Source organism: Dasypus novemcinctus, chromosome 16 (genome assembly GCF_030445035.2).
Source record: "Dasypus novemcinctus isolate mDasNov1 chromosome 16, mDasNov1.1.hap2, whole genome shotgun sequence".
In the NCBI taxonomy this organism is placed as follows: domain Eukaryota; kingdom Metazoa; phylum Chordata; class Mammalia; order Cingulata; family Dasypodidae; genus Dasypus; species Dasypus novemcinctus.
In genome coordinates, this window is record NC_080688.1 from 70,674,395 (window position 1) to 70,697,153 (window position 22,759).

The 22,759-nt window shown below is 36.5% G+C and overlaps 1 protein-coding gene across 2 annotated transcripts in view; it reads right to left on the reverse strand.

Annotated features, from left to right (window-relative positions):
* MBD2 (methyl-CpG binding domain protein 2) overlaps positions 1-22,759 on the reverse strand; it is a 77,584-nt gene that overhangs the window by 47,398 nt on the left and 7,427 nt on the right. For both annotated transcript variants that reach the window (XM_004459844.5, XM_004459843.5), the window contains exon 2: positions 7,003-7,162. In XM_004459844.5, the coding sequence (XP_004459901.2) occupies positions 7,003-7,162 (160 nt within the window). The remainder of the gene's footprint in view (positions 1-7,002; positions 7,163-22,759) is intronic.

Genomic DNA, 22,759 nt, shown 5'->3' on the forward strand with positions numbered 1-22,759 from the left:
TCGGAAACCATGTAGAAAGGATCAGAGAGACCCCTACACTTTGGTCTGTAGCTATTCTCTAAACTTAATATATGGATAAGCTCTGAAGGAGAGCATATACACAGATCAATCTGCAAAAACTGGGAAATGTGTTTTATTTTATTTTATTTTTCTTAGTTAGCTCCTGTCATTCAAGGAAGGCTGTGTAATACCACTAACTGGATACAATCTCAAGGAACAGATGCCTCCGAATCTAAATTCCAGTGATAACATTGAAATATCAAAATATCAGCAAAAGATTACAAAACATACAAAGAAACAGGAAACCATGGCCCAAGCAAACCATAAGATTAAAAATTAGAAAGCATCAATCAAGATGCACAGACATGGGACATACTAGAAAAACACTTTTTTTAAAAAATGGTCTAAATGTATTCTAAAGAAAAACATGGACAAAGAATTAAAAGAAATGAAAAAAATGACAGAGGAAGACAGAGAATATCTATACAGAGAGATAAATTACAAAAAGGAGATTAACGGTGCTAAAGACCACAGTTAACAGAAATTGAAAATTCTCTAGAGGTGTTTACCAGCAGTTTAAGAACTGGTAGAAGAATCAGAGAACTTGAAGTAAACTGCAATCATTCAGTCTGAAGAGCAGAAAGAATGAAGAAAAGTGAGCAGAACCTGTGGGATACCATCAAGCATGCCAATATACACACTGGGAGTCCCAGGAGAAGGAACGAACAGAGAGAATATTCAAAGAAACAATAGCCAAAAACTTCCCAATTTAACTTAAGACATGAATTCCCAGAAAAACAAAAGTTGAGGCAATTCATCAACACTAGATTGGCCCTACAAGAAGGAGATGCTAAAGAGTTCTGTAGATTGAAAGGAAAAGACAATAGACTGAAGCCACATGAAGAAATAAATGTCTCTGGTGAGGTAACAACATGGGTAAACAAATGTCAGCCCTACTGTATTTTTGATTTGTAACTCCATTTTTTACTTCCTACAGGATCTAAGAGGCAAATACAATGATAAATCAGTGATTTTATATTGTAATATATAAACATGTAATTTGTGACAAGAACTACATAAAGGTGGGGAAGACACAGAAATATAGAAACACAGTTTGTGTATACTATTGAAGTTAAGTTGGTGTCAAACCAAACGAGATGATTACAGATTTAGGATGTTAAATTTAAGCCCCATAGTAACTGTAAAGAAAATATTGGTGAATATATAAGATCATAAATACAGAAAACAGAGTACAGGCTGCCAGGAGCAGGGGGCAAGGGGACTGTGGAGTTAACGCATAATGGGTATAACATTTCTGTTTGGGGAGATGGGATAGGTTTTAGTAATGGAAGGTGGTAAGGGTACTGCAATATTGTGAATGTATTTACTTCCACTGAACTGTATGCTTGGGAGTGGTTGAGATGGAATAGCTGATGTCGTATACATGTTCCCACATTAAAAGAAGAAAGGGCAACTAAAGAGACAATAACAAATACAATACATGATCTTGAATAATGGTAACTAACAAGGAAGAAGAAAAGGCTCAAAGGGACATTAGGGCACACGAAAAAATTGGAATATAGAATGTAAGCTTTATAGTAATGCTAAATTTCTTGAACTTAATAACTGTACTTAAGGTGGTTAAATAGTCAATGTCTCTTCTTAGGAAATATACATGGCACTAGTAAGTCTTTAAAGAACATGATATATACAACCTACACTCAAGTGTTTAGAAAATGGAATAAATAGGTATTTGGATGGACAGGTGGGTCCAAAGAGTGACACTGGCAAATGTGAGACAATACTAAAATTGGTAGATCTGGGTATCTAGAGGAAGGAGAATGTCAGAGTTCTCTATATGGGGTTTGTATTATTTTTATAATGTCCCGTAAGTTTGAAAATATTTCCAAATAAAAAGTCAAAAAAATTCTGTGGAATGGATAGATAAAATGTCTATTACATCTAAAGTTCTGTGTTATGCAGTCCCTACTCATGAGAGTAATTTCATTTTCTGTGTTAAACCAGTTACAAGTGCAAAATAAGTGTAAATTATAATTCACTATCATCTACAGCCTCTAACTCAAAATTAAATTTTAAGCATGGAGTCATCTGAATTATCTGCCTCATGATTACCAATGAAAGAAATAATTTCTATACTTGTTCCAGCCATTACTTAACATTTAGTTATGCTTACACATAAATGTGGTCAAAATCTTCCTGAGTCACAAAACCAACCCTACACAAGTCTACAGATGATATTTTTCACCATATCAGTACCAATCTGTTATCTCATGAAATGATGGGAAGAGTGCAAAAATTTACAACTCAAAAGACTGCCAAAACGAGATGAACACATACACACAAACTATATATACATAGGCAGGAAGCATGCCATGTTGTTCTTGGAAAAATGAAGTTCAGGAAAAATAGGTTCTTTAATTATAAATCTGAAACAGATCATCTCATCAAAACTTACTTGTAACTTTTAATCTGTATAGTTAGAAAAGAAAATCACCTAAAATTTAGCGTAGTGGTTCCAAACCATAAGACCACAGACCTCTTTGAGGAATCTCTCAAGAAAAACATACAAGACACTAAAACTTTGTATATAATTTCAAGGGTTCATTGACTCCTTGCAGCATGACCCCTAGGAGTAGGGGGGTACTGAGATCTTATATACCATCCTTGGAAGAATGGACCTGGACAGAGGAGACTGGTATAAAGATTAACCATGCTTGGGGCAAAGTGCAAAGTAAGGTCAGTTAACAAGGATGTCAATGAACAAGTTATATAGGGATGGAACAACGTTATCCCTTGAATGGGTTGCACAGAAAGTGTAACTGGTAAGAATAATATTAACTTGGTGATAAACAGAGCTAATCAACTTTGGATACTAATAACCCCTTCCACATTCCACCCTACTCATCTTAGGTTCCAGGGTTCATCATTGCTACTACACTGTAAAGATGCTTAACCTTCTTGACCTCTCTCTTCAAAATCTCAACCCTGTGGTTCTTCCACTTGTACCATAAATACTATTTTCTCACCTTTTAAAATTCTTTAAAATGGGAGAGAGGGGTTCATCAAATCAACATCCCTTTCATTTACAATCTAGTGATTCTCTGACCCAAGAAAATGTAGTGAAATGGTTGTCCATACTCACTGATTTTGTCTTTTCATTTACTTTTCAACCCAATCTGGCTTCCATTCCACTCAAATTGTTATCAGAATTATTAATAACCTCCATACCACCAAACTCAAAGGAACTTTCCCTATCTTACTCCATTCAAGCTTTCAGCAGCAATTGATAATCTTAACACTCTCCATTTTGAAACATTCTCCTTTCCTTTGTCTCCTCAGACCACTTTCCTAATTCCTTTACTCTAACTGCTTGAAAATATATCAAGTTTAGATCACTAATATGAACAAACTGCTTCTTTGGATTTGACAAGTTTTCAGCTCTTGAGGCACAGCGCTTGGAATTGTGCTGTCCTACATATAGTACCCACCATGCATATGGAACTATTTAAATCACTTAAAGATAACTAAAATTTCAGTTATTCAGTCATACTAGTCACATTTCAAATACTCAGTAGTCACACATATCTAGTTGCCAAAACATTTCCACATCATCTTAAAAGTTATATTGGATAGTGTTGCTATATAACTTCTCCCTTTAAGTAAGTTCTCAGAAAACCTCTCACAACTTCAAATATCAAGGCTATGTTGATGACTTCCAAATCTTTAGGACAGAATATCTTCCGTAACCTATTTGCTATCTCATCTCTACTTTGTCAGCTGAAGAGATAGGGTGGTGGTGATAAATTACCACAGCAGAAAAATTAACCAGGTACAATGTAATCAAGGATTAAATGGATTTTCAGGGAAATTCTAAGTTTGAAAAGACAAGGAATACTGCAAAAATAGTAGATATTAATCAAAGGCCCATTATGTCCCACCTATCCAGTCCCAAAAACTTTAAGGGAAAAAAAAGCTTTGCAAAGATCCTCAAACAATATTTTTTCGACAGACACACCTTTTCACCATCAGTAAACTCACCTTTGATACAGAAGAAATAATAAATTAAGCTCACAGCTTATAATCAGCCAATATAAACTACAATTTAGCTTGTTTCAAAGTTTATTTTGTTGATTATGTCTCTCATACTTTCAAGATAGAAGTTTAAAAAAAAAGTAATAATGCACGTCAGCCATGTTTGTAGTATATTGGTCAATAAAGCTTTCTCCACACTGTACATACTGTACACAAAAAAGATATAATAACAGTCATTACTTCATTAGCCACAAATAAATTTTCTGCTTTATAGATATTTAATGTTGGTGTCACTCCAATAGATCTTATTTTTTAAAATACAAAACTCCATTTTATGACTACTTAACTAAAAAGAAATGAGATGCAAAAACAAGACCATACCCCCCAAAACTCAGAGAGCCTCAGAAAACAATGAAAATGAAAAGCCTTTCCAAAATAACATGTATTAATTTATTCATTCAATAAACATTTATTAATAACCTTCTGGAATGAGGTGGTATTAAATTAAAATTAAATATGAAGCAAACATTTATTAAATACCTACCATGTGCTAAGCTTTGGACTAGAGATACAAAGACAGAAAGAAAAAAAAAAAAAAGACATGGTCCCTGCCCTCATGGAGCGCACAGTCTAACCAAAGCAGACAAACAATCACAAATGCAATGGCAGAGCACCAGAGAAGCATTACAGAAGGGACTGGTTCTGCCTCCAGTATGCAGGGCAGGTTTCAGAGAGATGAAGACAATGGAGCTGAGCCTTGGATGAGTAGGAGTTCGCCAGACGGAGGGGAAGGGGGGAAGCACATTCCAAGCAGAGGATACAGCATATGAGCAAGCAGAATCTTGAAAGTACATGCCATGGTGCAGGATGAGTAGTCCAGCGTAGCTAGAGAATAAAGGTACACACAAACTAAAGAGATGAATTAGATTTTTGTTTATTTGAATGAATCATAACTGTCAGGAAATAAATCTTATTATAGTATATGTAGCTAAAATGTGATTCTATTAACAATAGGACAGAGTATTCCATTCATTTCATAAATAGGTGAGTCTCTCGTACAGGTGCCCAGCAATGTGGTTAGAGTAACTATATTTTAAAAGGGCAGTTTTAGAAATAAAAACTTAATTTTCCTCTATGCATTTAAGAAGCAAAATAAACCTTTCTATATATACAAGGTCCTAACTTTTACTTACTTGCTCACTCTCTTCCTAACCCTATCTCTTATCCTTCCTAACACTACAGTAACTAACAATCCAAAAAAACCCCATAGTTAAGCGATTCAGAAGCAATTTCAGCCTTCCCTTCCCATTCTGCCCCTCTAAACAAAGTACAATGCCCCTACAGAAACCAATGCAAAGTATTATAACATGATAAAACAATGCATTCTAACCTCCACACCAATTTTTGGGAATCAAATTATTGTAAAGCAATAGTAAACAAACCAGTAAGCAGAATTCTGAATAAAGACAGATTTGAAGCACAACTCCCACACCCTTCAAAACCAGTAAAAAGATGAGGCACAAGAGAGCTCAGGTCAAAACGCCTCCTAAACTGGGGAGCAGATGTAGTTCAATGGTCGAGGTCCTGGGTCCAATCCCTAGTACCTCCTGGAAAAAAAAAAGCTTCCTAAACTAGCCAACAGGTGATATTGTTCACCAAGTTAGCTTGGGGTTTAGGAAGATGGGATCATAGAGAAGGAGCAAAAAGGAGAGGAAAGGAACTAGCATGTCAAATGCTAAGCTAGTTGGGGTTTTTTTGTTTCTTTATTGCTAGATGTTTTTATATAACTTCCCATTTACTCCCCACATAATGCAAAGGGAAGGATTTTATTATCTTAATTTTACAAATGAGAAACCTGACACCAGCAAAGATGGGCACTTGCCCAACACTGCATCAACTAATATATGGCAGAGCCTCCACATAAAACCAAGTCTGTCTGGGCCCAAAGCCCTTTATACTCTACCTCACTGACTCTGAGTTCCTAAAAAGAATGGAGCATTCCCAAGGCACATGCAGGGATTTATCGATCACATCCCAAGAAAGAGAAGTCCTACTTCTTCCTCCACTATTTTCAGTGTTATTCAATTGCAGTGGCAACACATATACACACATATTCCTGAAATTTAGTGGAAGGAAAAAATTGAGAAAAAAATAGGAATATCGGATTAGTTGCCATTGAGGGAAAAGAAGCTGTCTTTGTAAAGACATTTGGATACTTTAGTACAATTAAATTAATATCATAACTCAAAATGCTATTTGTTTAAATTCCTATAAAATAAACCATAAACTAAGCAGTTCACTAAAAGTAAAGCCAATGGAACACTCTCCAATCACAGTATTAGGATAAGAATGTTATTCCTAAGAGTCATTATCTTCAAATTACCAAAAGTTCAAAATAAAAACTGTCCTTTCTCTAGGGAGCAGGTGTAGCTCAGTGGCTGAGCACTTGCTTCCCATGTACAAGGTTCCAGATTCAACCTCTGGTACCTTCTAAAAAAATAAATTAAAAAAAACCCTGTCCTTTCTCAAATCTTGAACCTGAAAGTTAATGGGTAATTATAAGCTATGTGGTAAGGATACTTGCCACATTAAGATTTTGCTTAGTGGAGCAATAGGGACTTTTTTTTTTTTTAAGTGGACGATTAACATCAACAGAGACATCTTTTATAATCAGACACAATGGGCAAAAGGTATACTTCTCTGTTGGCCAAGAGAGACATTGAAATATTGTTTTAAACTATGCACAATTTACTTATGTTCTTTCTATAACTACTGCTATCAGAAAATAAATCATATATATAAGCCAAAATGCTTTGCAGGAAAAAAACTGGGCTATTCAGACAACCAAAATTCCAGGGACAATCTAAAATAATTACATAATTACAATGTAAGATTTTTTTTTGAGAGCTTTTGAAATAGTATACATATGTTATAACTAAATTAACCAACCTTATTTTGATTGAGAGGATCATTCCGCAGTCTCTGTTTGTTCTTCTGTAATTTACTAGGCATCATCTTTCCAGTTCTGAAGTCAAAACTGCTGAGATCAACAGTATTTCCCAGGTACCTTGCCAATTGAGGTTTGCTTCTGAATTTCTTACCACTAGGACTAGAAAGAAAAATAAGATTAATTGTACAAAAGACAACAATATTTACCCTACATCTCTAAATACATCTTTAATTCTTGCCTTCCTTTTTGCCCCCAGTTGTTACCATATTACTGTTTTTTTTTAAAGAAATTCTGTATTTAAGTTCCACATAAGAAGGGATAGGTGTCATCTAATATAACCATCCACTAGGTACACATCACTAGGTACACATAACAGATGTGACTAGAGATTATCTCACTGGTCACTCATTTTGCCACCAATGACAGAATCCTAACACAAACTATATGCATACCCCAACATACATGTTGCACATCTTTAATCTTATAAACTTTTTTTTTCAAATTGCTCTGGAAATGCAGTGTTCTTTGTATTACATACACACATAGGAGGAATCAAAGAGAATCATCAAACACTTCTGAAGCCAACAGCACACTAAACACACAAACACTTGGTATTCATATAATCTCTGGGATACCAATTCTGGCTCATAACATTTACAACAGAAAGAAAAAAGCCTGAATTCTGGCAATATTTAACTGTTTCCCTAAATATAACTACTGAAATGAGAAAACTAAGGCAAACATTTGTGAATGTATTTCTACAGTTTTGTTATGAGTTTTGATAGTCCACCTCCTACCTTAAAGAGAGTAATTTACATCTTACTAAAGAAATACTGTCAAAGTTAGAAAGGTGTAAAAGTATCAGAATTATACAAAGAGCTACACTATACTCATCTTTACTAAAAAAATTTTCCTATGCATTACCTTGTATGAAAATTTTTATTAAAAGAATGTCCTCCAAAGTTTTAACTAGTACATTTTCTTAGCCAAATGTGCAATATGCTTTTAAAGTCATCATATGTCACTCAAAGAGACTGTGAGAATTCTCATTCAAAGAAGCCAGCATGTCATATTTAGAACCTCACCTTACAGCTAATATAAGAAAAGAAAATGAAGTCAACAGGAAGACAAAAGGAAAAAGGCAATGAAACCAAGCAATAAAACATTCCCCTCAAAGAGTTTAGAGAAATTCTCTCTGGGTCAAAACCAAACCTATACACCTCACATTGTCACAAACTCTGGTATTCTGCCACCAAAGACTTCAAGAATCTAAAGATCATATTAACATCAAAGAATGTCCACAATCACATGACTTAAGCATTTCTGAAACACAATTCAAGGTACAGAATTCAGCCTAGAAAAGATAAACAGAACATAACGAAATAGAACAAAGCCAACAACCTGAGCAACCAGGGGAAAGAGTATAGGGTTAAGCAAATCTCAACTCCAATTCTAATCCGATTTCCAAATATGCTCAGTTTCACTTAAAAAAATAGCATGTAACCCTTAGTACTGTCCAAAGCTTAAATCAACTCTGCCCAACACACACTTCCACTCCCAAACCTGCTATTCTATATTCCCCAGGATCTTTGTCAATGGTATCACTGTCCACTTACCTAGAACCTAATCATCCAAGCCAGAAGACCACATCACAATCTTTCAGTGCCCTCATCCCTCAGCTACACAACTTTAAGAGTCTCCTCAAAGCTGACAAAATAGGTTCACCTCCTTAATGAGATATCAAGATAGAGATTTTTCCCCCAGATACTTTCCTGCCAGCCTCAATTACCCCACATTCTAAATTTCCTACCAGCCTTAATACCCCACATTCAATGAATTTACTTAGTTACCAAATTATTCCATAATCCTTTGGCTCTGCCAGCCATATATTTTCAAATAAAAGGATGAGTATGAGCAGTATCTGGCCAGTCAAAAGCCGATTAAAACTTCAAAGTCCTACGAAAATACCACGGCGTCCTAGAAGCTTTCTGTGACTCTCCATCATCAGTTAGAAATGATTCCTCTGTGAGAAGATGGCATCACAGTAGCTCAGGCAGGGCACAGCTCTCTTACAAAATAGGGGAGAAGGTGTAGAAGTCATCTGAGGGAGCTGCTTTGGGGATATGCAGACCAGGAGAGTGCCACATGCGCTGTACAGGAGGAACAGGGAACAGAGAGAGGCCAAAAGGAAAACCATGAGCTGCTGGTCCACATGGCTGGGAACACTGCCTATCCCCCACCGTCAAGGTGAACAGCCTCCGTAGAACCTGTGGCTGTGCTGCCAACAGAGAGGGGAAAGGACAGATGCCTCCTTGGGAAGAGGGAGGATGGCAGAGGGCTAAGTGTGATTTCTCTTCAGCAAGTTTAACCAGCAAAACCCGGTTTTGGATCGCTGGCTTAGAAGAACCAGTCAGTAGAAACTTAAGGATTCATCGCCAGAGAAATGTTTTCCAAAGAGCGCCACCTACTGGCCAATATGGAAAGTGAAGACAAGGCTTGTCTCACAAGTACCCTAGATCTCATCTACGCCCCCCAGTAGTGCCTCCCTGCCCGTTTTGATAACGTAAACAGGGCAATCCTAAAGTTTTACAAAAAACTGAACCAAAAATCAAAGATCTGTAAAATAAAAACTAATAGGCAAGAGAAAGAAATTGGCCACCAGAATAAAATCGCCAACACAATCAGATGATGCCTAGATAACAAAAAAATAAGTCATACTAAGTGTAGCAGTTTGATGTTTATGAATTCCAAAAACAAATATTGAATTATATTTGTAAACTGTCTGTACCTCTGAGTGTATTAGATTGTATTAGATTCAGAGGTTTCACTTTACTTGATTAAATTATGATTAAGGATTCAGCCAGGTCAGTAGGATGCTGAGTCCCCACCCCTTTGGTGGGCAGGGACTAACAGAGAAAACATGGCAGAGGAGTTAAGAGTTTTGATGCTGGAACCCCAGGGAAGTGAATACACAAAGATGCAGATACATGAGGAAAGAGAGAAGGCTCCATTAGACACAGCAGAGGACCCAGGAAGAGAATGAGCCTGACAGTCTACAGCTGACCTTGTGAAGCGACCAGAGCAGCTGAGCCCAGAAAGAAACAAACCTGGGGGAGGCAAGCTTTATGCTAACCTACAGCTGAGAAAGGAAGAAGATGGGACCACAGAGCCTTAGAAGGAAGAGGAAGGCTGAATCCTCACAGAGACCAGCTGCCATCTTGCTCCAACATGTGACAACAGACTGGTGAGAGAAGTAACACTTTATGGCCTTGTGACTCTAAGCTTCTACCCCCAAATAAATACCCTTTATAAATGCCAACAGATTTCTGGTACTTTGCATCAGCACTCCTTTGGAAGAAACAGGGAGATATGGCCCAAGAATCCAGATGAGACACAGGATTTAAGACAACTAACCAATGATATTCACAGAAATCTCCTTAATCAATTTAAGGAGTTGAAAGAAAATATGACAAAGAGATAAAGGTCCCTCCTAAAGAATATGAGCAGATGCCACAACCGGCAGAGAGCAGAAATGACTCAAGCAGTTGGGCACTCACCTCCCACATAGGAGGTCCCAAGTTGGGTTCCCAGTGCTGCCTAAAAGAAGACAAGCAGACAACAAAAAGAGAGATGAGGGAGCCATCTCGGGGTGGCAGGGGTAAAATAAAAAAAGTAAAAAAAAAAAAAAACAGAACTTGCTACAAGAATCCAAAAGCACATTAAAATAATTATGCACCATGAACAAGTGGCTTTTATCCCAGGTGTGTAAGGGTGGTTCAACACAAGAAAATCTACTAATGTATTACACCACATTAATAAATTGAAGAAAAATCACATCATTTGATTGATGAAGAAAAGGCATTTGACAAAAGACAGCATCCTTTCTTGATAAAAACACTCAAAAAAAAGGAATAGAAAGAAACTTTCTCAACATAATAAAGTGAAAAGCCCACAGCTAATACTGTAGGCAACAGTGAAAGACTGAAAGCTTTCCTGCTGAGATTGGGAACAAGGACACGGATGCCCACCATCACCACTGTTATTCAATACTGTGTTAGAATTTCTACCTATAACAATTAGGCAAGAAAAAGTAACAAAAGGAAAGAAGTAAAACTTTCACTATTCACTAATGATATGATCTTCTACCTAGAAAATCCCAAAAAATCTACAACAAAACCCTAGAACAGACAAGTTCAGCTAAGTAGCAGAATACAAGATTATTATATAAAATCAGTAGCATTTCTGACACTACTAATGAGAAAACTGAGGAGGAAATCAGAAAAAATATTCCATTTACAATAGTGACTAAAAGAATCAAATTTATGATGTGGACCATTGACCATGAGGTGCAGCGATGCCCAGAGATGTATTCACCAAATGCAATGGATGTGTCATGATGATGGGGGAGAGTGTTGCTGTGGGGGGAGTGGGGGGGAGTGTGGGGGGGTTGGGGGCGGTGGGGGGTGAATGGGGACCTCATATTTTTTTAATGTAATATTTTTTAAAAATGAATAAAAAATAAAATAAAAAATAAAAATAAAAATAAAATATTCAGGAATAAACTTAACTAAGGACATAAAGGACCTATATTCAGAAAACTACAAAACATTGCTCAAAGATACCAAAGAAGACCTAAATAAATGGAAGGACATTTCTGTCTTCATGAACTAGAAGACTAAAATTCATTAAGATATCAATTCTACCCAAACTGATTTACAGATTCAATGCAATCTCAATAAAATTCCAACAGTCTTTATTACAGAAAAGGAAAAGTCAATTAACAAAATTTGGAGGGGTAAGGGGCCCCAAATAGCCAAAAATTCTTTAAAAAGAACAAAGTTGAAAGACTCTGACTTCCTGAATTTAAATCATATTATTTTGCTACAGTGGTACAATAACATGGTATGGGCATAAAGACAGACATATTGACCAATGGAAATGAACTAAGAATTCAGAAATACACCCTCACATCTATGGTCAAGTGATTTTTTTTTTTTTTTAAGATTTATTATTTATTTCTCTCCCCTCCCCCCGCCCCCCACCCCAGTTGTATTGCTTTGTGTTCTTCTGTGATGGCTTCTATCCTTATCAGCGGCACCCCGGGAATCTCTGTTTCTTTTTGTTGCATCATCTTGTTGTGTCAACTCTCCGCATGTGTGCAGTGCCATTCTTGGGCAGGCTGCACTTTCTTTTGTGCTGGGTGGGGCTCCCCTACACACAGGACACCCCTGCGTGGCAGGGCACTCCTTGTGTGCATCAGTCCTGCGCATGGGCCAGCTCCACACAGGTCAAGGAGGCCCAGGGTTTGAACTGCGGACCTCCCATGTGGTAGGCGGATGCCCTATCCATTGGGCCAAGTCCGCTTCCTGACAAGGCTATAAAACCCACCCTGCTAGTATATTCAACAAATGATGCTGGGAAAACTGGATATCAATAGCTAAAAGAAAGAAAGAAGACCCGTATTTCATTTCATACCTTGTACAAAAATTAACTCAAAATGGATCAAGGAACTAAAGAAATATAAAAGCTACAATGATAAAACTCCTAGAAGAAAAAGTTGGAAAACATCTTCAAGATCTGGTGGTAGGTGGTGGTTTCTTAAACCTTATACCCAAGCATGAACAAAAGGAAAAATAGATAAATGGAACCTTTTCAAAATTAAACACTTTTGTGCTTCAAATGACTTTATTAAGAAGGTGAAAGGCAGCCTAGTCACTGGGAGAAAATTTTCAGAAACCCCATATCTGATAAGGGTTTGCTCTCCATGTTATATAAAGAGATTATACAACTCAACAATAAAAAGACAAGCAGCTGGGGAGTGAGTGTAGCTCAGAGGCTGAGCGCCTGCTTCCTATGTACAAGGTGCCGGTTATGATCCCAGGTACCTCCTAAAAATAATCATAATAATAATAATACTAATAATTTAAAAAAACAACCAACCCAATTAAAAAATGGACAGAAGACTTGAACAGAAATTTTTCCAGACAAGAAATACAAACGGTCAAAAATGCATGAAAAGATGCTCAAAATCACTAGCTACTACAGATAAAATCGAAACTGCAATGAAATAATCAAGCCTTACAGAACGGCCATTATTAAAAAGGCAGAAAGCTACAAGTGCTGGAGAGGACGTGGAGAAATGAAAACACTACTTCACTATGGTGGGAATGCAAAACGATGCATTCTGTGAAGGACAGTTTGGTCGTTCCTCCAGAAGCTAAGTATAGAACGACCATCTTACTTGGCAATCCTGCTACTAGGAATATATTCAGAAGAACTGAAAGCAAGGATTCCAAAAGACATTTGCACCCCCATGTTCATAGCAGCATTATTCACAATTGCTAAAAGATGGTAACAACCCAAGTGTCAATCAACCCATGAATGGATAAACAAAATGTGGTAAATACATACTGTGGCAGGTTGATATTATTTATGAATTCCAAAAAAGATATAGATTATATTTGTAAACTGGTCTGTTCCTCTGGGCATGATAACCCTTTGATTGTATTAGGTTCAGCTGAAACATCTGACTGAATTATGTTACGATGAGGACTTTGATTCAACCATGTCATTAGAGTGTGACTCAGTGTTGAGTGTCCAGCCCCTTGATAGGCTGATAAAACAGACTTCAACACAGAGGTAGACACACAGAGGAATAAAGACAATTCTTTAGACATGGCAGAGACCCCAGGAAGAGAGATGAGCCATAGTCTACAGCCGACCTTGTGAAGAGAACAAAGCAGCTGAGCTTGGAAAGAAATGAGTCCTGGGAAGAGAAACTAGCCATATGCCAGCCTACAGCTGAGACTGGAAGAAGCTAGGGCCACAGAGCCTTAAGAGGCAGAAGAAAGGCTGAACCCTTCCTGACATTACCCACCATCTTGCTTCAACTTGTGGCACATGTCTTTGGGTAAGAAAGTACCTCTTATGGTACCTTGAATTGGACTTCTTAGTGCCTTGTGGCTGTAAGCATCTACCTCAAAAAATACCCTTTATAAAAGCCAAAAGAGTTCTGGTACTTTGCATCAGCATGCCTTTGGCTGACTAATACACATATGATGGAATACTATTCAGCTGTAAAAAATGAACTTGAGATGCACGGGCAATATGATGAAACAGGAAGACACTATATTGAGTTAAATAAGCCAGACATAAAAGAACAAATATTACACGGTCTCATTAATATGAACTAAATGCCAGGAGCAAACTCATAGAGTTAACCTATAGAATACAGGTTACTAGAGATAGAATGTGGGTGAGAAGGGGGAGATGATGCTGAATGTGTGTAGAATGTTTAATAGGGGGGATTGTAAATCTGAGGAGATGGTTAAAGATGATTGATAAATGTGATTGTGACTGAAAAGGTTATTCTAGGGAGGTTAATGTCAATTGAAAGAAAGCTAGAGAATAATCTAGGGACTGAATACATACTGATTTCAATGGTGGATGACGTACAAATACAACAATGTTCCTCTATTACAAGGTGTTAAGAATATGGAGATAGATGGGAAAAAATACAACTAATGTAATATACAGACTAGTTAACAGTAATATGTTTTTACAGTGATGGCAAAGAAGGTACTATATCAATGCTAAGGGTCAATAATGGGGACAGTTAAGAGGGCAAGGGATTGCTCTTTATGGAGTAATGAAAAGGTTCTGAAATGGATTGAGCTGATGACAGCACAATTCTGTGATGAAACAGAGCGAATGAGTGCACATTTTATATGAATTGTAAAAGGCAGGGGACTATACAACACAGTGAATGATGGACTACGGTAAACAGTACAAATATGAGAATGTTCTCTCATGAACTATAACAAATATATACAATACTAATATATGGTGTTAATAGCAGGATGGTTTGTGGGAAAAATACACCAAATATAAGCTATGGACTATAGCTAGCAATTATGACAATCATCTTTCATCATTTGTAACAACTGTGTCACAACGATGTAAGGTGGTGGCGGTGGGGTTATATATGGCAATCCTGTATGTATGCCTGTTTTGTTAACTCACAAACTAAATTAGCCATGAAAGAAAAAAAGGTAGAAGACAGGTTTTAACTATTAGCATACCCAAAAGAAATCTGAAATATCATCTGATATCCAGTAAGCTCTTATCCATACCAAATCACTACCTCCTGTCATACATAAAGATGGAATTCTACAAAGTATCTATATTAATCATATTACAAATAATTGTCACACACATTGTTGCCTTCAGAAAACTGTGGTACAATCCATTTTCTTCTCCACAAGTGCTGCAGCTTGTGCACAGTGCTTTCAGGAAAGTCAATCTAGCATATAGCCCCAGGGGATTTTATTACCAAGGACCTTTCTCTACATAAAATGGAAGGCAAACATACAAAAAGGCAAGGCCAAAGAGACTGGTTAAGCAGGAATTCAGCCCATTAAATACAGACCATCTGCACAGTGGTAAACTAACCCTGGAAGTGGCAAACTGGGGAAGCAAATGCTAGATAACAAAATGAATGTATGCCACTAAGTCCTAGTCTTATCCAGAGTGACTAAGTTATCTCATTCAGCCCTCTAAGATGGCTGCTGTCCGTCTCAGTCTAAGAAACACCAGAACCTAGCATGACTAAGCTGTTATCGAAAGCATCAAATCACAACTTTTAGAAATTACTTTTATTTTATTTTTTTAATTCTAGTAAACTGGTGAAGGATATTAGTCATTTTCAGTTTTCTCTGCCCAAAGGTATTACTTCTAATCCCAGAAATGAAATACTAATATTTCACTTTCAACCTCAAAAAAAAATTCCCTACCAACGGTCCCCAAGATACACCATCCTTGAACCCACTTGTGATGACACCTTTAAATTCTTCTACCCACTATTTAAATAACCTGGAGAAAAATAATGACTGGGTGTAATTTTAAGTGAAAAACCAAAAACATGAGTTATATCTTTCCTGTTGTTTTAAGAACATTTCACCCCTGAACTATCTTGTCTATTTTTCCTTCTAACTAAACAGTTCAAAGCAATTCTTAAACCTAACTCATCTTAAAGATTTTTAATTATATAGTATTTAATAGAAGGAAACTTAATTACATCTGACTTTCAAACCTAAAAAATATTAATTAAGATAGCAGAAATATTTAAGATTATTATAGTCACTTTATTTTACTGGTGTTTGCATTTTGTCACTCTAAACTCACCTGTAATCACCATTAATTGAGCTAATTAACTACAACATGGTCTAACAGCTCATCGTATAAAACTGTTCTGAAGGAAGGCCTATTGCTTACATATGAAACTGTACTCTGAAACCATCCCTATACTAACTACATTAGAACATATTTTTTCAGGTTACTTTAGTAACATAGATAATCATGATGCTTTGTCAAACCATTAAGAGATCAGAAGTCTAAACAAAGAAAAATATATCTTCAATCCAATTTCTAACTGTATAAACGGTGGTCATGGAAGTATCTGGAATGAAATCCATGTGATAGAAAAGTCAAGGGCCAAGGAGCGCAACCAGTCAGTCCCAGAACATCACAGTCTTCAGGGAGAAAGCACTGCCTTGCTGATACCTTGACTTTGGACTTCTAGCCTCAAAACCATGAGTCAATAAATTCCCATTGTTTAAGACAATCTACTGCATGGTATTTGTTTTAGCAGCCAGGAAGTAAAATAGCTATCTATACAGCTAAACAGCATGGTAAGTGGCGTATCATTACACCCACAATATCTGGCAATACTTTAAAAATCTCCACTAACACTCTATGAAGTACAGCATTAAAAATGGGAATAAAGGAACATCAACTATCCATTTTTTTAAACTTCTCTAAATATTGCTTACTTTACTGGTTTCAACAATAGTAATGAAAGGGAAAAAAAATGATTTTCCTAACTTTAAGTCATATCAAGAAATCAAATTTTAACTAAGACTAAAAACCTGAAATTAGTCAATATTTAGGTATAAAACATACAGTCCAAAAAAAAAAAATTTAAAACTGCCAAACCAATTAAGTCAAAGAATACGTACCATTGCTTCAAAACTATATGAGAAATGCACACACAAAAGAAAGTCAGTCAGCCCTTAATTCCTTCTTTCTTCCAACCTTTAAATGTTGACCTATGCTGAAATGGACCATCCTGGACCATCTGCTAAGACCTGTCCCTCAGTTTATTTTATCTATTCTTATCTTATTTAAATTTTTCATCAGTTACTAAAGTCAGTTCCTTCATAACCATCTTTGAACCCATCTTCCTTTTCCATTTCCACTTCCATTGCTCAAATCCAGTCTTTATTTCCTTAGGTCTAAACTACCATAACAGTCCAATTGATTTTCTATCAATTAGTCTCTGCATTCTAAACTACCCAGACTACTCTTCTAAAACATCACTGTGACCATAGTTTCTGCTTTAAAGAACCTTCAATTGATTTTATCCCTTACCCCATAAGCAAAAGGAAGCCAAACATCTTAGCCCTGCATTTGAGATCCTTTTTCAACTGGCCTCCTCAACCTTTCAACTCTGCTTTCCACTCTTCTAATCTAGCTACCTTTTTCTCCAACCATACTGGCTTATCCACTCTATTCTGAACATCCTAAGTGCTTTCTCTCTTCTGTCCATCACAAGAATCATGTCTTTTACCTGATCTATAATGCATGCATGCCTACTCTCTCAAACCCAACCACCCAGAAAATACCAATCCACCTCATAACCTACTTAAAAAAACACAATAAAGTTTCCTTCCTCTGAACACAAATAGCAATTGCTGCCCACTGGCATGCCTTCTCTTCTAGTTTTGAAATTTTGAGTTTTATATAGTTACTATGCTTCCATAAGTTTAAATCTGATTTTTTCAAATAGCATTAAATTCATTAATGTCATCTTTGTATCTACGCAGAGCAGTCAATTCAACATCTTGCATAGAAGTTCTCAACTAATGTTTGCTGATTTGATCTAAAAGGACATAAAATCTGTATATAGCAAATAGGCCAAGGCAATCTGAAATTAGAAACATTCCTGAAACTAAACGAAAATCATCCTAACCAATTAAATAAGCAAAATATTGGGTGGAACCAAATAATAAGGAAAGCACTGGGTGATTTTAAAATACAGACAAAGATAGGGAACTTTCTAATGAACGGGGCAGTATGACTCCTGAACCCAGTGAACAATCCTACTACTATCAAAAATAGGAACAACCAAACATGGTGACCCCCAAGATGCAATACAGAGTACACAGTAACACTATGAAGTATTCCTACCATAATACCAAATCCGCCATCTGATCAAGTCTGAAGCTATAAACAGTTTACAGGTAATTCAGGAGCCAGAGAAACATGGTAAGTAATACCATGGAGGTGCCATCAGTAAAATTCAGAATGTAAAATTTCTGCAGGACAGATAATAAATCCATGTGTGTTGTGGTGGGAAGAGGGAGGTTATCTACAGATTAAAAAGAGATTTAAGGGCAGCAAACTTGGCCCAATGGTTAGGGTGTTCATCTACCACATGGGAGGTCTGCAGCTCAAACCCCAGGCCTCCTTGACCCATGTGCAGCTGGCCCATGGGCAGTGCTGATGCACGCAAGGAGTGCCCTGCCACGCAGGAATGTCCCCCGCATAGAAGAGCCCCACGCGGAAGGAGTGCACCCCGTAAGGAGAGCCGCCCAGTGCAAAAGAGTGCAGCCTGCCCAGGAATGGTGTCGCCCACACGGAGAGCTGACACAACAAAAAAAGAAACACAGATTCCCGTGCCGCTGACAACAGAAGCGGATAAAGACGATGCAGCAAATAGACACAGAGAACAGACAACCGGGGTTGGGGGGGAAGGGGAGAGAAATAAATAAATAAATCTTTAAAAAAAAAAAGATGATGTTTCTGTTAAAAAAAAAAAGATTTAAGGAGCAGATATGGCTCAAACAAGTTGAGTGCCTGCCTCCCACATGAGAGGTCCTGGATTTGGTTCCCAGTGCCTGATGAAAAAAACAAAAACAAACAACAAGCAAAGCAAATGATAAAACCAACTCAGGGAAGTCAAAGTGGCTCTGTGGTTGAGCACTGGCTTCCCCCATACAAGGGCCTCAGCCCCTGGTATCTAAATAAAATTTAAAAAGAGATTTAAGAATTAAATTATGTATTTGAATGTGGTTAAATGGGGAAACTGTTAAGCCATTAGATGGCCACTAGAATAAAATTTATGAAGAAAAATCTAGTGTTAGGCCACTAGAATAAAAGTTTATGGGGGAAAAAAAAATCCCTGCAACTACACAACACTGTGAGCCCTAAGTTAAACTATGAACGATAGTTAACAATACAACTAAAAAAAAAAATGTGCTTTTATCAACTGCAACAAATGTGCCACACTAATGCAAGGTGTTAATAATAACTGGGTGGTACATGGGAACCCAATATTTTATATGTGATTATTCTGTAAAGCCATAATTTCTCCAATTAAAAAAAAAAAGATTTAAGAGACATATGAACCAATATATGTTGTAATATATGTTACAAATACATCCATTTGGATATCATTTGGACAAATCAACTATTTAAAAAAAGTCAAATCCCTATAAAATTTAAATACAGAGTAGGTTTTTGATATTATAGAATTCCTATTTTTTAGGTATGATAGATTACTGTAACCTGCAACACTGTAAAAATGGCATTACATTTTAGAAATGCATAATGAGGTACTTATAAATGAAATTATATGATGTGAGACTGGCTTCAAAATAATGCAGATAGGTGTAGAGGTAATGGCTGTGGATCCAGATGAAATAAGACTGATCATGTTTTGGCAATTGTTGAAGCTGGGTACTTGGTACTTTCTATACTAATTCTATTTTTGTATATGTGTTTGAAAACCTCTATAATAAAATATTTTAAATGCAGGCATTAAAGTATACAAACTGAACAATTCCCCTGAAAATAAGAAAGCAGCTTTAAAGAAATATTAACTAATCTGAGCATAAAAGAATTTCCTTGGGGCGGGGGGGATGCAGAATTATTTTTAAAACATTAATAAGATATTCTATTTACAATTTAGCCACTGATAAAATGAGCCAAGATTCCTCCTCTTCCCTAGACATTAATGTATAAGTATTCACCACACAATTTAAAATGTTATGAAAGATTAATAAGTATTAATCCAATTTCTGTATCAATCATTTTCATTTTATAAAGTAGCATTTATGGAACAAAAATCACATGCTATATTACTGATAGCAAATCCTGTTATCTCTGTATCACTATGAGTTGAGGAAAAAAAAAAGCCAGAGTGATTCACTAAAAAGTGGAAAATTGAATTAATTTAGAATTCATCCTAATCTCATTCCACTGCCTTAAGGCACTCACTTTCTGAGAAAGGAAAAAGGAATATTACACTGGTTATTTTGGTTGAAATGGGGACTGGATACTGCTATGCAAATTTCAGAAATTAAAGATGACTAGGAATTATTTCCAAAATATAATGGGGTGGGGGGGGTGGTAATAGATGACACACAACTGGCCAGGAATTGTCAACTGGTTAAAACTGGTTAAAAATGAGTTTAGGGGAATTCATTAGACTTTTCTATCTACTTTTGTATACATGTGAACTTCTCTATAATAAAATATTTAAATGCATTGAACTATAAATGTATAGACAAATATACTACAAAACAGACTAAAAGACAATATGTCAAAAGAGTGGTTCTCTTTGGGTCTATAAGATTTATTTTTTATTTCTCTCCCCTTCCCTGTCCCTCCCCCCTGTTGTCTGATCTCTGCGTCCATTCGCTCTGTGTTCTGTGTCCACTTGTATTCTTGTCAGTGGCACCCAGAATCTCTGTCTTTTTGTTGCGTCATCTTGCTGCGTCAGCTCTTCATGTGTGCGGTGTCATTCCTGGGCAGGCTGCACTTTTTTCATGATGGTGGTTCTCCTTACGGGGTGCACTCCTTGCACGTGGGGCTCCCCTATGCAGGGGACACCCCTGTGTGGCAGGGCACTCCTTACACACATCAGTGCTCATCACACAGGTCAGGAGGCCCTGGGTTTGAACCTTAGACCTCCCATGTGGTAGGCAGATACCCTACCCGTTGGGCCAAATCCACTTCCCTCTTTGGGTCTACAAATGATAGTCATTGCCTTCTCTATACTCTTCTATATTTTCCCAGTTTTCCACATTAAGAATGGGTTACTTTTATAATGGGGGGGAGGGGATAAAATGTAATGTAAAAAAAATTACTGTGATTAATGTTTATTATCTGAGATCTGCCCTAATCACATTTGAAAATGAACAAACTGCTATGAATCTTCACCTAATTACCCAAGCACATGCTTCTATTTATATTGGTTAATGAAGTAAGAAGGGAACATTTTACTTACATGTCAAATGCCTTTCATGAATTTTCACTCAATCTTAAAAATTTCCATGAGGTAGAATTTTTACCCTTGATTTACAATTGAGGAATCAGGGGCTTATAGAAGCTTAAAAATCTGTCCAAATTAAAGCAGTAAAGCAAGATTCAAGATTCAAGCCCTGGTTGGTCTTCTGATTCAAAAGTCCCCATTCTTTATTTTAAACCAGTGCTACCCAAGTGTGGTTTGCGGACAAACTTAGGGTACTCAAATTTAAGTACAGAAAGTGGATAGAAACTCTTATGACAATCTACAAGGGTAAGTTTATGATTGTGAAATCTAATACTAAAAAGTGGCAACATGTATTTTGTATGTCTGGTTTTATTTCATTCTTCTATTATTTTCTCTTCTAGACCATTCTACTTCCAAGCAAGATACATCTAGGAGCTTCAAAGCTACAGCACAAAGAAACAATAAACCAGGTAAAATTAGGTAGAAACAGACCATATTTCCAAGGTAATACAAAAGCAATTTTATGGTATATTTGCAAAGCAAAGGATAAAGGATTTTTTTAATATTAAAAGGGAAATTAAAGTACTATAGATTCTTTCATGTCTAAAAATCTGAATATAATTTATACACATAAATATTATACACATGCACATGTGTACCATTTTAAGGGAAAATAAGAACATTTACTACAGCTATTCAATATTGTATACCTGAATTATGTACAAGGTAGAATGCTGGGTATAGCAGGGGGGCATAAGGCAGCCTCTATAGAGCTTTCAGGGCTATCTAGTCAGCATTAACCTGAAGTCTTGAATCACTTATTAGAGAAACGTATTTACCATTTGCTTCGATCAGCAAGCATTTATTAAGCACCTTCCATATACCAGGGAAGAAAGAAGATTCAAAAACAAATCACATTCAACCCCTGACCTTGATGAGGTTCACAATCTGGCGGGCAACAAAGAACTTGCCAACTATATACAGTAAGAGTTAACAGAATTATGCCCAAAATGCTACAGGAGGTATCTATTTCTGCTAGGGGCCTCCAAGAAAGGTTTTTTTAAAAAAATGCATATACATCACTACATATATGTTAAAAAGATTTTTACGAACCTTCATGCCAGCTTTATCTATGGATTCATCCAGTCTAAAGAGAACAAGGAAAAGAATACCAAAACATATCATTCGAAACCAAATATAACCATCCATATACTGGTCTTCCTTGATTATTTCAGAGACCATAAAAATTTCATGATAGCTTTTATGGATAGGCCACAAGTGACTATAATTGTACCATAATTGTACTTTTAGGTCTGAATTTGTATTGTAATGGGAAAGAAGACAAGGCAAAATCATGAGAAATATTATGCCAATTTCATACTATTCCATATTTTATTCTCCTTCCTTGAAAGTTTTTAGAT